Raw genomic sequence first — 13,641 nt, forward strand, 5'->3', positions numbered from 1 at the left:
CCCGGGAACCAGGAAGTGGTCGGTTAGCATGCTAGTTGTTATTAGCAAAACACAGCGCTGGTCTGTGAAAGTTGAGAAAAGTGATTCTAAACTCAAATCTGTCCAAAATAAGTCCCAAAATCTGTAAAAATCATGGTACAATGGTGCAACAGGGCAACATTAATCGCTATCAAAATTGCAATTTGAACTGACAAAACTGACCTTTGAACCGAATCCTAATATCAAAACACAAATCTAATCGCAATGCTTGTCAGAAAATTTGTAATATTGCATTATTTTTCCCAAATCGTACACTTCTATGGTGCTAGTGAGTTCATTATGAGCACTGATGGAGTGAGTTTGAAAGATTATAACAGGAAAAGTGCAAAGTCGATGCCAAAACAGAAATGTGGCTGCCAGCAGGGAAAACCGCATGTGTAAACAGACATTTGTTGCCGGAGTGTTTGCACAAGCTGCCTTTGTTTTCACGCACTTGTAAAGAGTGTGTTACGGTAAAGTGGTCCGTGCAAGATTCATTCATAAACAGACAAACAGAGAGGACGTCACATCCTAGTTCTGTTCACAATGAGGGTTTTATTGTGAAAGAGTATGCTGTATTTCTCATTCATTATAAAGAACTGCATCATTAGCTCCTTTTTCTACAGTATACATTTGGGAACTTTTTCTTTTTTTTTTTTCTTTTGTAAGATTTTACTTGGATTTGTAGCCAGGTTTTTGAAACATGCTGAATTTTTTGTATATTTTTGTCAAAGTGTATATAGAATATTCAGATTAACAGTATAAGAAGAATATGAGTTTTTTGTTTTTGTTTTTTGTTTTTTATATTGTCTTGCTTGCCTGAGATCTAGAAAACACACCTCTTTACAAATATTTGAGTCTGGTCACCGGTGAATCTGCCTGTTTTCAGATGGGCATGAGTGACAGGTGGATTAGCCAATCAGGAGCAGGCATTGTTCGTCTGTATTGAAAAACTCTGAGTTGAGATGAATTTTATTTTATTTGTAAATCATGGGTGACCAATGAGCTCCTTTGTTTTGTGTCACTGAAAAAACACATCTGATTGCACGATCACGTTTGACCAGGTTTGAGTCACAAAGGAGGACATGGGGACCGGACTGATAAAAATACAAAGAGATCTCATTATGGATTTGCCAGGCAATTGTCTTGCTGTAAAACTATTTGGAATATTCTGGATAAATATGCTCCAAAATGTGATCAATGTCTTAATGGACTAAAACATAATGAATACTGTGAATATAAATCAATAACCTTTTATATGATTGGGAAAAATATCTAATTAAGATTTTCCTGACAGGCTTTGCGATTGCGATCTATGCTTTAATAATAATAGAATTCTGTTCAAAGTTCACATTTTAAACACACCCAGAAGAATTGAGAAAGACTGAGATATGAACTGACAAACTAATACAAGAATCACATTTCAGAACGTGTTTGTACAGATCAAAAAGTACAGGGTTAGCAGTTTTGTATGCTGAATAAAACAGTCTTTTTTGTTGTTTGTGGAGGAAATAATGGTACTTCAAAAACTGCAGCCTTTTGCGTTTTGCTAATTGCATTCATTCTAATTGCAATTTTGATGATTAATCCGATTAATCTTGCAGCCTTACAATAGACACCTGCAAATCTGAAGCAAGAGACCTGCTACATAAAACAATATTATACTTTAAACACTAGCTGCGTATTACTATTTCTTGACCCTGACTACTGTACCGTGTTACTCATCCCCATCCGAGGCCTCACTCCTTGCAGGTGTTCCTACCACACACTGAGCGCCCGAAAGGCTTCTTATCAGCCCAGCACTCATTCCGCACAAGACTTTAAAGCCAGTGCCAACGGCCAGCAGACGATTTTATCTAGAATTCGGGCCCTCGGGGACACTTGGAGCATTACAACACCTACTTGTCTGTGATCCCTATGCACAAAGCTGCCAATTACCTGCCATACATGACAAATTTACTGTAAGGACTGGACCGACCGGCAGCTTCATCACATGAAACGCTAGCTAAAGGCTACGCTAGCATCCGGTTGCGCTCTCTCATTGTTTTGCATTACCTCAGGTTGGAAGAGTTGGTAGTTTGCCCAGCTGAACAAGGAGGAGACTACACTTTGCAAAATGATCGGTTTTAACATGTCTGTAGCTCCCAGGCTTAATAGGAGATGGTGTTATAAGGGATTATTATGTATTGCGGATAGGGAGGGGTAGACCATTTCAGATAGCATAACTTGGCTAAGTACACAGCAGGGAGACGACTTGAAATATGGCTGCCAGTCTGCGCTGTCAGCCTCTCCAGCCAGCACTAATCACTTATTCACACCCCACATTCAGACTCCAGCGAGGTATCTTGCCCGAAGACACAACAACCGTACACACAGTTAACTTTGAAACTGAGGAATGAACCAAATTATCACCTGAGCTATTGTTGCCCCATAAGAAATTATTAAACCTAACTTTGTACTAATCGGACTAACAAATCTATTAAAAAACTAGCTGAAAGTACATTTTAGTAATCTTTTTTTTTTTACTATACAGACTCTAAAATACATTACAAAACATATTTTATAACAAAGATTCCCAAATGTTCTCTATCTAGAAGACAGTAGTTCAACCTTTATTTGGTTAAAAATGTACAGTAGAAATAATGGTTTGACTAATTAACCAAACTGACCTACTCAAAAAAATTATTCCTGACTAGTACTCCTGACATTTTTGCTTCACCTCTGTCTCATATCAACACGACAAACCTATAGAACGTTATATTATCACACAAAACTTGGAAATAAGTTAATGTAATCCTATTTTTCCTTCTTTCCCCGCAGACCTCCAGGCCTGACGAGCAGCCCGGTCATCTCTGACATCTCCCTGATCCGGCTGTCCCCTCACGCAGCAGCGGGCACCGGGGAGTCGCCCTTCAGCCCCCCTCACCCATACGTGGTCCCACACATGGAGCACTACCTGCGCTCTGTGCACGGCAGCCCCACCTTGTCCATGATCTCAGCCGCCAGGGGACTGAGCCCGGCAGAGGGTGAGCTGAGACACAGTTTACTTACTTTAAGCCAGGTGCCCTACTATATTGCTATGTGATTGGAGGAGGTGTTTTAAGTGTCTTATCTATGGAAAAAACAGCTGAATGCATTTGTGAAGAGATTAAACTGGCTAAGCTACTCTCTATATTTCACTAAGCTTGTGTCTGACTTAATAGCAGTACACTTTTAGCTAGGATTCAACCACTAACCATGCTGTTTCTGGACGACGTGTTTAATTTCTTTCTAAATTCATACCATTTATATAAGTTTCTTTGTGGTAACTTACTCTTGTCTACATATCTTCCGGCATACTGACTTAGATTTGAAAGTTATTCTGTGCCCAAGGACCCAAGGATGGCAGTACACCTTCAACAGTAGCTCCACTGATCCAAAGGTTGGTGGTTTGAATCCCACTTTGGACGTGAACATCGTAAACATCATTGACCGGTCACATTCGCTGACTCACAGATTGGCAGTGATGTAAAGTGCTTTGAGAGCCTTGAAGCTGGAAAAATGCTATATAAAAATGTGACAACCTTGCTATTTGTGGACAACATGCTTAATTTCCCTCTAAATACATTTACCTAAGACGATTAATAAACATTTCTTTGGTATCACACATGCCCTTCTATCTTTAATACATGCCCACTGTATATTATGTGCGTTCTAAACACATAGCATGACAGGTACTCATTTGTCCTGACCTGTTTGACTGAAGCCATCATAAATCTAACAACTCGGCGCCTGCCCTGCCATTGCTATATCAAACAAAGCATTAGACACATCTCACTTAATATCACGCGCAAACAGTCTTAGCGGCTTAACGTCGTAGCTAGCTCTCAATGCCCTGTAGCACTATAAACACTAGCGCTACCTGTTCCGTGCTCCTCTGCATTCGAGATCTGCCAAAATGGAAATATTTAGTCTCCCGGTGATGTATGCCGTGCACAGTCTGCGCAACAGGCTGCCAGTGATGTGGAAAATGTCTCCTCTCTGTTATTCTACCAGTTAACATTAAAGAGGTGAGATTAGAGTTGAGCGGGTTGAAAATTTATGCATTCTGCACGCTCTGAACCGGGGCTGTCTGCAAACGGCATGCTCCGAGTTTGCACAGACTTGACCAATAGCGATAATTAGTGTTGCACCTCGTACGTCTGCACACAGAAAACGCTGAACGCACCTTTCAGCAGTTCACGTCGGGCTGTTTTCCTATGTGATTGGAGTTTGCAGAAGGATTTGGGCAAGGAGACTCCAGCGAGAATGTGCGGGTGAAGCAGAAACTATGGAAATTAGCAGGAGAGTGGCCAAATTCGGTTTGCAAATAAAAGTAGGGTTAAGGTAGGCTGGTAGTAACTCAAGTAAAAGAGATGCCTTTTGAATGCAGCAAAAATACAGTTTATGTAGTATTATTTTGCACTGAGGAAAAAGTCAAGGTCTTGTCTTGAAGCATGTTTCAATATTGAGAAAGTTTGTATTACAAGTTCCATAAAACCACATAGAATCCAATGTTTTTTTTTTTCCTTACGTTGGCCCCTTATGACAAACTTAGCACTTAGACACATAGTCATTTTGCACATTAAAATGTCAAGTTTTGTGTTTGTAGAACCACTCTATCCGCTGAATTAATTGTTCTGAGTTTGACCCTTAAAGGCATCCATAGTTGTAGGAGTCAATTGAGTAGAATTGTATTAAAGGAGATACAACGTGCAGTGTAGAGAGTCTTATAGAAACCAATAAGACTCACTTTTTTCATAGTTTGTTCAGGGGTGCGACTTATACTCAGATGCGACTTATATGTGAAATTATTAAAATATATAATTTCACATCTTTGTTATTGTCACACTGACAACTGCGTGAAGGTACTCTAGGCTTATGTATTAGTCTGACAGCCACGTGGAAGCGGCGTTTCATCTACCTCCTGAGTTGACGTAGTTCAGAAGCAACACTGAGGATGAAGAATTCAATGGATTTAATGATTTGGAGTGAGATTGAGAGTAAACTTGTTAGCTTGTGTTTTAAGCTTTAGTTATCTGATCAGCTGTTAATATCTTACGTTAACATACCATACACATATTCAGTTCGTTAAATATATAACGGTTGATTATACATGTTACAGTTCACTTGTTTGACTGTTAGATGGCGCTGGTGTGTTTGTAATACCTGTAAGAAAATTTACTTGACTCGTTTTCTTTTATACATTTCACATTTAATTTCCCCTTATTTATTTTCATTTATAAGACCATAAAGGTGATTATTTTTCATTAGGAACAATATTGGAAATGTTAAATTTATCATAAGTCTAGTTTAACGTCATGAAAACTACTTCCTGTTTTCTTGGTCAGCCTTTTTTTTTTACACTAATGTGAAGTCTTACCTGACAGAGCACTACACAAACAATTGAAAAGTAAAATATAAAGTTTTCGGTTCACTGGTTTGTTTACTAGCAGGCCAAAGTGGTATATATATTTTCCATACGTTCATATGCAGTTTTGTTTGTATATTTAATATGAGCCAGAGCTTATGTTATATTTTATCTGTTTGTTAGTTCTACGATGTGAACTGTGATGAATAAGTAAGACCACCGTAAACATCACTGAAAAGAACTCTGGTGTCTCTTCTATTTGTGCACAAGCCGGCATATGTTATGTTAGCATAGCGTATCTTATTAACTGTTAATATCTTACATAAACATACCAGACAGTTCGTTGTCTATGTGTTACGTTAGCCTGCTGTACTGCTATTCAGCCGGTTGTTGTCTATTTTATTATTCTTATTATAACTTGCCTTTGAAGATAAAATGTCTGTTCTTGGTTTCGGATTTTTTAAAATAAATTTCCCCTAAAAATGCGACTTATAGTCCAGTGCGACTTATATGTTTTTTTCTTCATTATTATGCATTTTTTCACTGGTGTGACTTATACTCCTAATCGATATATAGTCCGGAAAATACGGTATATGCATTTAGGGGTATTTTGTAGTGCCCTTGGGCAAAACACTTTAGCCACTCTTAATGATTGTGGTGAGAGAGCAAGAGTGAGTTGGCAACCATATAATTCCAGGGCAGCTATGGCTACAACTACCGTATACCTCAAAGCTGTTTTATAGAAAGTTCTAATGAAACTGTGACCACAAGAACATTTGCAAAACCTTTACTCCTCTGAGCTCAGTCTGTTAATCCCTCACATCTCATCTCCACTTTGACAAACTGGTCTTCACTGCCCCCATCCCAAACAACAGGTCACATAGTAGAGCAGCAGAGCCTCCAGCCTCCACAAATAAATCACCAAGTGCACGCTTTTGGCAAGGAAATGGTTCACTACCCTTTCACGAAGAGAAGAAGAGATGGTGTCACTGATAAAGTAGAGGCAAATATGGAGCGGCGGCATAATGCAGCTTTGCAGAACATAAATAAATCCTGGTAGTACAGCAGGCAGTAGAGCGTGTATAAACTTCTGATAGGGATACCTGGGTGCTAGCCATGTGTTGAAGAATGCTTGTGAAATCCTAACTGCCTCAAATGTACACTATATAAATTTAATTTGTGGTTTCAACAGGTATTGCCCATTTTCACAGCTACTCTTAAGCAAACCGGAACATAAAGATGGTTTTATAAGTGTGAAATTTCCACCCAGAAGTAGCTAATAGAGTAAGTCTATACGTTGGGGCTATACGGGAAGGGAGCCAGACAAGCGAAACGTATTTAATAGCCAAATGGGTCTGAAACCTCAACCCATTTACACCATAGATCCCAGCTTGGAACACCACAATTTTAAGGACCCCTAACCGATTTTTCCCATATATCTGAGCAAAGTTTGTCTTGCCCCATTACAGATATATAGTATAAGCAGCTCTTAAGGTCACAATGAGTCCAGTGTGTACTGTCTGCATCTGATTATAAAGCATTTTGCTGTTCGATAATCGTTAGCATGTTAGTTGCCAGTTCCAAAACGTCACTCTTGTCTCTGAGAGTTGTGAAAAGCAATTATAGACCCATGGCGGTGAAGAATTAGAGTGCTCGGAATGCATAAGATAAGTGAGTAATAATGATGACTGCAAATTGTTTAAAATGATCTAGCTATGTTTTTCACAGTTTTAAGACAGTAAAAAGTAAGTGCAGCGCCTTTAAGTTAGGATTTGTTGGCTTCATGTCAGAGAATTGAACCCTCAACCTCTTGTATCATAATCAGAGGAATTATCCATCTCGAAAACACATTTAAAACATTAGGATATTTTTCCAGTCTAAAGAGAGGGGCACATTTTTAAACCGCATTTTTCAAAAACACAAAGTAACCGATATAGCACAACTTACAAGCCTGAGTTTAACTTGAACCAAATGTTGCTGCTACTTGCTTCAATGGTGAGGTCACACACGCACAAATACTTACAGAAAATGTTCCTCTGTGGAGGCGGTAACGTGATCTGGCACTGGAAAAGTCCCCGGTCGCTATAGGCCTGTACACCTTTAGCCCAGCCGCGACCTAATCGCTTCTGATGGGGCCCGTTAACGCTGGGCCTGTGGTGGGGTGGAAGGTGGGGAGTGGTTTTGGTTTACCAGTTTTTACCCAATTTGCACCCCGACCCACATTGCCAACTTTTGCTTACCGCTATTTTTTTTGCGAGCAGTTTGAAGATGGCTGCGGTATATAAGCTGCATTGGTGTTGATGTTGTTTTGCTAGCCATGTCTACTGCCTACTATTACTTACATTAGCATACTGTTTTCGGGACATTAGAGGCTTGTTTTGACATTTTAGCTAGCAAGATTTGATTGACGGCTAATTTCTATGACTTGCTAACATCTTAAATGCTATTTGTACCAATAAAAAGCAATAGTTATAATGTAATGACTGACCACCTTCTGATAACGTGATTTATTTAGAATAAACTGTACTTTTTGTCTTTGTTGTTGTTAGCATTAGCAACAGTTTTGAGTGTTGTAGTTACGGCTAGCGGAGAAACCAACCCGATATAAACTAAAATAGTCATTACACAAGTGACTTTCTATTTTTACCAATATACTAGATGTGCAGGAGAAACATTGTTGTTTTTTGATACGTCATTATTAACCTTGACACTTGCAGGTGTGAGCACATTTTTTGGTCAATACTACTTTTGCACATTTAAGGCTTTCCTCAGCATTATACCTCCGTGCACCTGCGTTGTGCATGAGACCCCGGCCTGTCAAACTTAAGACACTCACAACACCACACAAGTCCAGGAATGTGCTCTTCCTCCTTCTTCTACCTCCTCCCTCCTGTACCCGGCCGAGCTTCCTCCTACTCCCTAGAGATTTTTTCCCACAAGCCAGCGAGCCTCAAAGACATCAGACATCTTTTATCAAACGCCCCACGCCCGGGGCATGCACGCAAAGCACAAATCTTCAAATCTGTAAAGCAGGCCACTTGTCGGCTCAGTTGAGACCTTCTCTTTCAACCTTTCTTTTCAGCCGCCTTTGTTTTGTCAGTCTGTCAAATGGCATGTAAGGAGATGTCTGCCAATGTGTTACTTGGTTTTCATGATGGATTTGAGCTCCCGTGACTTGTCAAAATGCATCACTTTACATGGCTGTGACCTCAGGGTAGACCTTAACAAAATGTAGCCGTTAGCGGATGTAGGTCAAAGTATATGTTGCATGGAAACAAACTGAAGGATTATGGTCTTGGAAACATTTTGATTTATAGTGGTTTTAGTTGTAGGTTACGAGCAGTAGTAGCAGGTGTAATAGTTTGGCTGTTTTTTTTTAGGTTATAGGGTATGGCATAGATCTACTTACACGTGAACAGTCCCCTGCATTTTCCCCATCTAAAAAATTTTTTAATTGTTACACCTTCAGCTTCCTGTTATGTGCAATATTTTGAGGACTTTTTGCCATTCAAATGATACAATATTTTATTTTTAAATTGTTAATTGCTATGCTAATAGTTTGTGTAATATAAAGCAGCTTTTTGAAGGATGGGTCAAAAGCAGAGAGCAAGTTTTGTTTCAGCGTGGCAGCAGTCTAGTGTAACAAGATTCTATTGATTATAATTTAGCCTATTGCACCCCGTATAATTACTTTGCATTATTTGTTACAGTATTGTCATGTTTACTTTTTTATGTATAGTTGCAGTGTGCATTGTAAGTGTCAACCAAAAGCTAACCAAAACAACATTTCCTTTCTCTTCTTTAGTTACCCATGAACATCTGAAAGACCGAGGCCTATTCAGCCTCCCCCCTCCACCCCCGGGAGCCAACCCCACAGAGTACTACCACCTGATGGCCAGTGCCAGCCAGCGTAGCCCCTATGGAGACCTCCTGATGCAGAGTGGAGCTGCAGCAGCCGCAGCAGCAGCAGTGGCAGCAGCTGGCCATCTACCCGACTACATAAGCCCTGTGGATGGTGAGATTTCAGTGGATAATATTATGATCTATTTGTCATGAGAAGCTGATTATCATATCTGCCTTTTTCTGCCCTGTCCATGTTTACTTTTGACTGCTATTGGCCCACACTGTTTGTGTTGGAATGTCTGGTTAAGCGGCAGTTCCATTCATTTCAATGAAATGAGATCAATGTTTGGTGCAGCAACAGGCAGGGAACCACATGTTAACTAGCACTATTAGTTTGTACTGAAAATTAGTTTCTACACTGAATATATTGTGGGGGGTTTTCAGAATTGTTGCATCGAAATTGGTATCGAGTATCAAGCCTTTTGCTTAGTATTGAAAGCGAAATTTGACTATCCTGACAACACTACCAACAAGTCAACACATCACCCATTCTCTGGGATAGGGCTGTGTCAAAAAATCGAAAGACTATAGATTGTGAAATGTGCCGCCCATATGTGGGATGTGTAACAAACTTCTACATGTGATGTGGAAGATTCACCACAACAGGTGCACAATTACTATGCAGTGTAGCACAGCAGAGATGCATGAAGTGGAAGAGTGTGTGGTTCTGAAGGACTCACCGCTCACTTGTTTAGGTGAAAGCTCAGTCAGGGCCACAGTCTCTTTATGTCTCCTCACGTGTCCTCATGTTTCCCAAATTTTACTAAAATCTGCACAATTTGACTAAAAGTCCAGTCTTCCTCCAGCCTCTGCTGCCATCACTCTCATCTTTTCTCCTCTCTTTCTCTGCTCTTGTGCTTCTTATCATTGTAGTCCAGGTTAAAATGACTATTTTCTCACCATTTATGAGTGAAACTTAAGACCAAGTGTAACACACTGACATTGCACATGTTTCTGCACATAGCAGTAGCATGCACATGCTTTTATGCTTAATATGTTGTACAAAAACTTTCCAAATTTTAAATGTGGATTTGTCTGGAGTTATTATTTCTACCAACACTGAATACAAACTGTAGTGATCACCCTGCTCTCTATATCTGAAGTCCACCTGTCTTATGTTTTCAATAAGATGGAAAAGAATCAAATTGAAAATCAACATTGGCCAATATGAGGAAAAAATTGTGATACTTTTTTGCCCAGCCCTTCTATGGGAGGCTTAAGAACAGCTTTGTAGTCTATATAGAACTTATTTGGCCATTGTGGTAAGGATGACTGAAGACTTTTGTTTAAAACTCAGAAATGTCTAGACAAACATTTGTAGAAAGTGATAAAATAAACCTCTGAATGTTCAACAGCCCACCTAAAACAACACAATATTTTGACCTGCTAAACTTTATGTTTTAATTATAAGCACTGACACATCTTGATCCTTTGTGTGTCTTTCATCCCCGCTACAAGTGTAACAACCAACTTTTACTGCCTCTTCCCCTTTGTTCCCAGCAGCAGGCATGTTGATACCATCCTCTTCCTTTTCTGCTTGGAATAGTTTACCACATCAAAGCCTGCGGAGTTCTCGTAGACTTTTAGATGTAGCACAGGGATGGTGGTTAGGGCTGTGTAAAAACTAAAAGCCCCAAGGTACATGCCCGTAAAAAATGTAGATCCAAAACAACGAGTGAATACCTGGGACAGGACAGTGTGGGAAGATCTTATTCTAGAAGAGTTAGCATCAGTGTTGTATCTAAGCTTTACTTTTATGCATAATATTAGCATCGATGCATTAGTTTAGCATGTGCACATTAGCTTAGCAAGTGCACTGTAGCTTAGCAAGGGCATATTATTCTTCCCTTGCCAAAGTTCTGACAGTCAAGCTAATGGCCAAGAAACAACCGCACAGAGACTAGCTTGTTTCTTGGCTCCGCTCTGAATCAAAATGATGGTCAGGCCCCGGCACGAAGCTTTGATTTCAGAGGTAAAACTCATCCAAGAAACCTTCATCCCTCATGAATGGAGGATAGAGAGCGCACAAAGTGGAAAAGTGTCCGTGAAAGTTGAACCTTTCAATGCCTGATAATCAAGTACTCCCTGCTATTTTGGCGACTGACCACCAGTTCACTTCTCGAGCACTATTTCTTTCATCCTGCCCAAACTGCCCACCCAGGAAAATCAAAATCAAGCTCTGTTGGCCTTTGCATGACACCACAGTCAGCATCCTCGCGCACATAGCAAAACATTGCAAGATCTGATATGGCGATTACTCTTTCAAATGACCTCAGTCACTCAACCCTAAATTGTAAGTTTGTTAGCTGACCACCCCTCTTTACTTCACCCCCTCCAACCACCCCAGTGACCGCCGCTGTGTAGCTGTGCCCGCACTTGTTTGGTGAAGCTGTTTACTCAAAAAGCCACTGCTCCCCACCTCATCTGCGCCACACTTCTTACCCCCCAGTCCCAGCGGCTTTCATGTAGCGTTCAACCCATCCATAGGAGTGATGTGGTCGGTTTGGGATGCTCCGGCGTGCCAGTCCAGTCGGGACACTCTTCCATTGCGGCGTCCGGGCACACGGTTGGTATTGACAGAGGTGGCAGGCTAATGGTCATCGCGGGCAGCCTCAACTTGAATCAAAGGTGTTATTTACTAGCTTAGCGCGGGAGGAGGAGTGGCGCATACTGCATGTTTTCAGTCCTGCAGTTAGTTTTGGAAAGCAGGCCAGATCTAGAAGCTCATATTAAAAATCAATTTATGCATTAATATTCAACAGACCCACCACAAATAGCTGGTCGCACTCGGTGAACTCTTAGCGTAGCTTCACACCCTCCGAGCCCCCGGTTTTTTCCCCCCGGATAAGTAAATTGCAGACTGGAACATGCCACAAAGATGCTTTGGTGGAAAGGTTGTAAATACATGCATTAGTGAAGGGGCTTTAAGTCTTCTGGTCCATCCCAAAGTATGTTAAAGCACTGGCTAATGTCCAGGTAATGACTTGCGGCTAACCTCTTTAGAATTAGCCATTAATTCAATTACAAGGTGCTAAAGCTCTTCCTGACAGACTTAGTTCATACGACTACTTTTACTTTAGAGAAAACACCAGAGCGCTTTCATACTAATAATAATATCACAATAAAATAATCCAAATGCTTTTCACAGTTATAGAAATTTAAAAATGAGTCTCAAACTCAAAGATATTATACAATATCATATTCAAAATAAGGTAAAAATTCCCCCTTTTTTTGTCAGCAGTCATCACATTGCACTGATCTAAGTACTGGAGTCTTTAGATTAAATCAGATTTTACACTGAATACTTTCTCTCTATGAAACCATGTAGTGTACCCAAAACATACAGTCTTTTCAGCAGCAAACCTACCAGGCTTCTATAATCTTTGTGTAGCCTTAGTAAGACGATCCCGCTCTGATCCACTGTAGATGCAGCCGTTCCAAGCCCAATGAAAAGCCAGTTAACTCTGATTAGCATGCTGTACTGTAAATATGGTTTCTCACATTGGGAGGCATTCAGGAGGCTGTTTATGCGTGAGCGTGCAGGTATGTCGGGGCTGGGTGGGCACAGGAATATCAGAGCGGCCTGTGGGCAGAATCCGACGCTCCCACGACAAAAGCGCCGGCCAAAGTAAATGTGGGCCATCCTGAGGAAAAAGGGATTTTCTGTAGACGCAGCAAAGCGAAGGCAGCAGATACATTTGTGTACATATGCGGTGGTGAGGAGTGAGTGGGCGAGGGGGGGGGCTGCATACACAAACACTTAACTATATGTTGGTTCATGTGCACATGGCTGCAAGTGTGTGCGTAAACAACGGTGGCTTTGGCCGGCACACTGGGGGCTCATAGAGGATTCAGCACCAGCAACGCTCCTAATAAATTCACTGTGTTAGCATTAGCGAGATTTAGCAGGGAAAATAAACATTGGCCCACTCCAGAGACCCCAGGGGGTGGCTGGGTAAAGATGTGGAGGCCTTGGGCAGTACTGGCTCTGCGTCAGACCATGGTGCGGTGGGTGGGGGCGACCGCTCATTACAGGGAAAGATACTGGACATGTGGCCTGCCTCACCTCAAACAAGGTCAAACTCAGACACCTCAGAGCTTGTAATGCAAAACTTAGTCAATGCAATATTTCTGTAAAGCTTTATATGCAAACAACTTACTACAGTTTTTATTAATAAATATGAAAGGAGGTGCTCAGAGTGCCTACATTTTATTCAAACTTACAAAACTACTGCCATAAAAGAATACTGCACTGTAAAACTTCAACATCATCCAAATAAACCCACAATGAGCCATTAGTCCTATGAAATTTATAGGACTGAAGCAATTAC

At 40.8% G+C, this 13,641-nt stretch overlaps 1 protein-coding gene across 2 annotated transcripts in view; it reads left to right on the forward strand.

The window, feature by feature from the left end:
* The window catches only part of gli2a (GLI family zinc finger 2a), a 105,688-nt gene that overhangs the window by 61,205 nt on the left and 30,842 nt on the right, over positions 1-13,641 (forward strand). For both annotated transcript variants that reach the window (XM_055230356.1, XM_033986901.2), the window contains 2 exons: positions 2,839-3,044; positions 9,213-9,422. In XM_055230356.1, coding sequence (XP_055086331.1) covers positions 2,839-3,044; positions 9,213-9,422 — 416 coding nt within the window. The remainder of the gene's footprint in view (positions 1-2,838; positions 3,045-9,212; positions 9,423-13,641) is intronic.

The sequence above is a fragment of the Periophthalmus magnuspinnatus genome, chromosome 21 (assembly GCF_009829125.3).
Source record: "Periophthalmus magnuspinnatus isolate fPerMag1 chromosome 21, fPerMag1.2.pri, whole genome shotgun sequence".
Classification (NCBI taxonomy): Eukaryota; Metazoa; Chordata; class Actinopteri; order Gobiiformes; family Gobiidae; genus Periophthalmus; species Periophthalmus magnuspinnatus.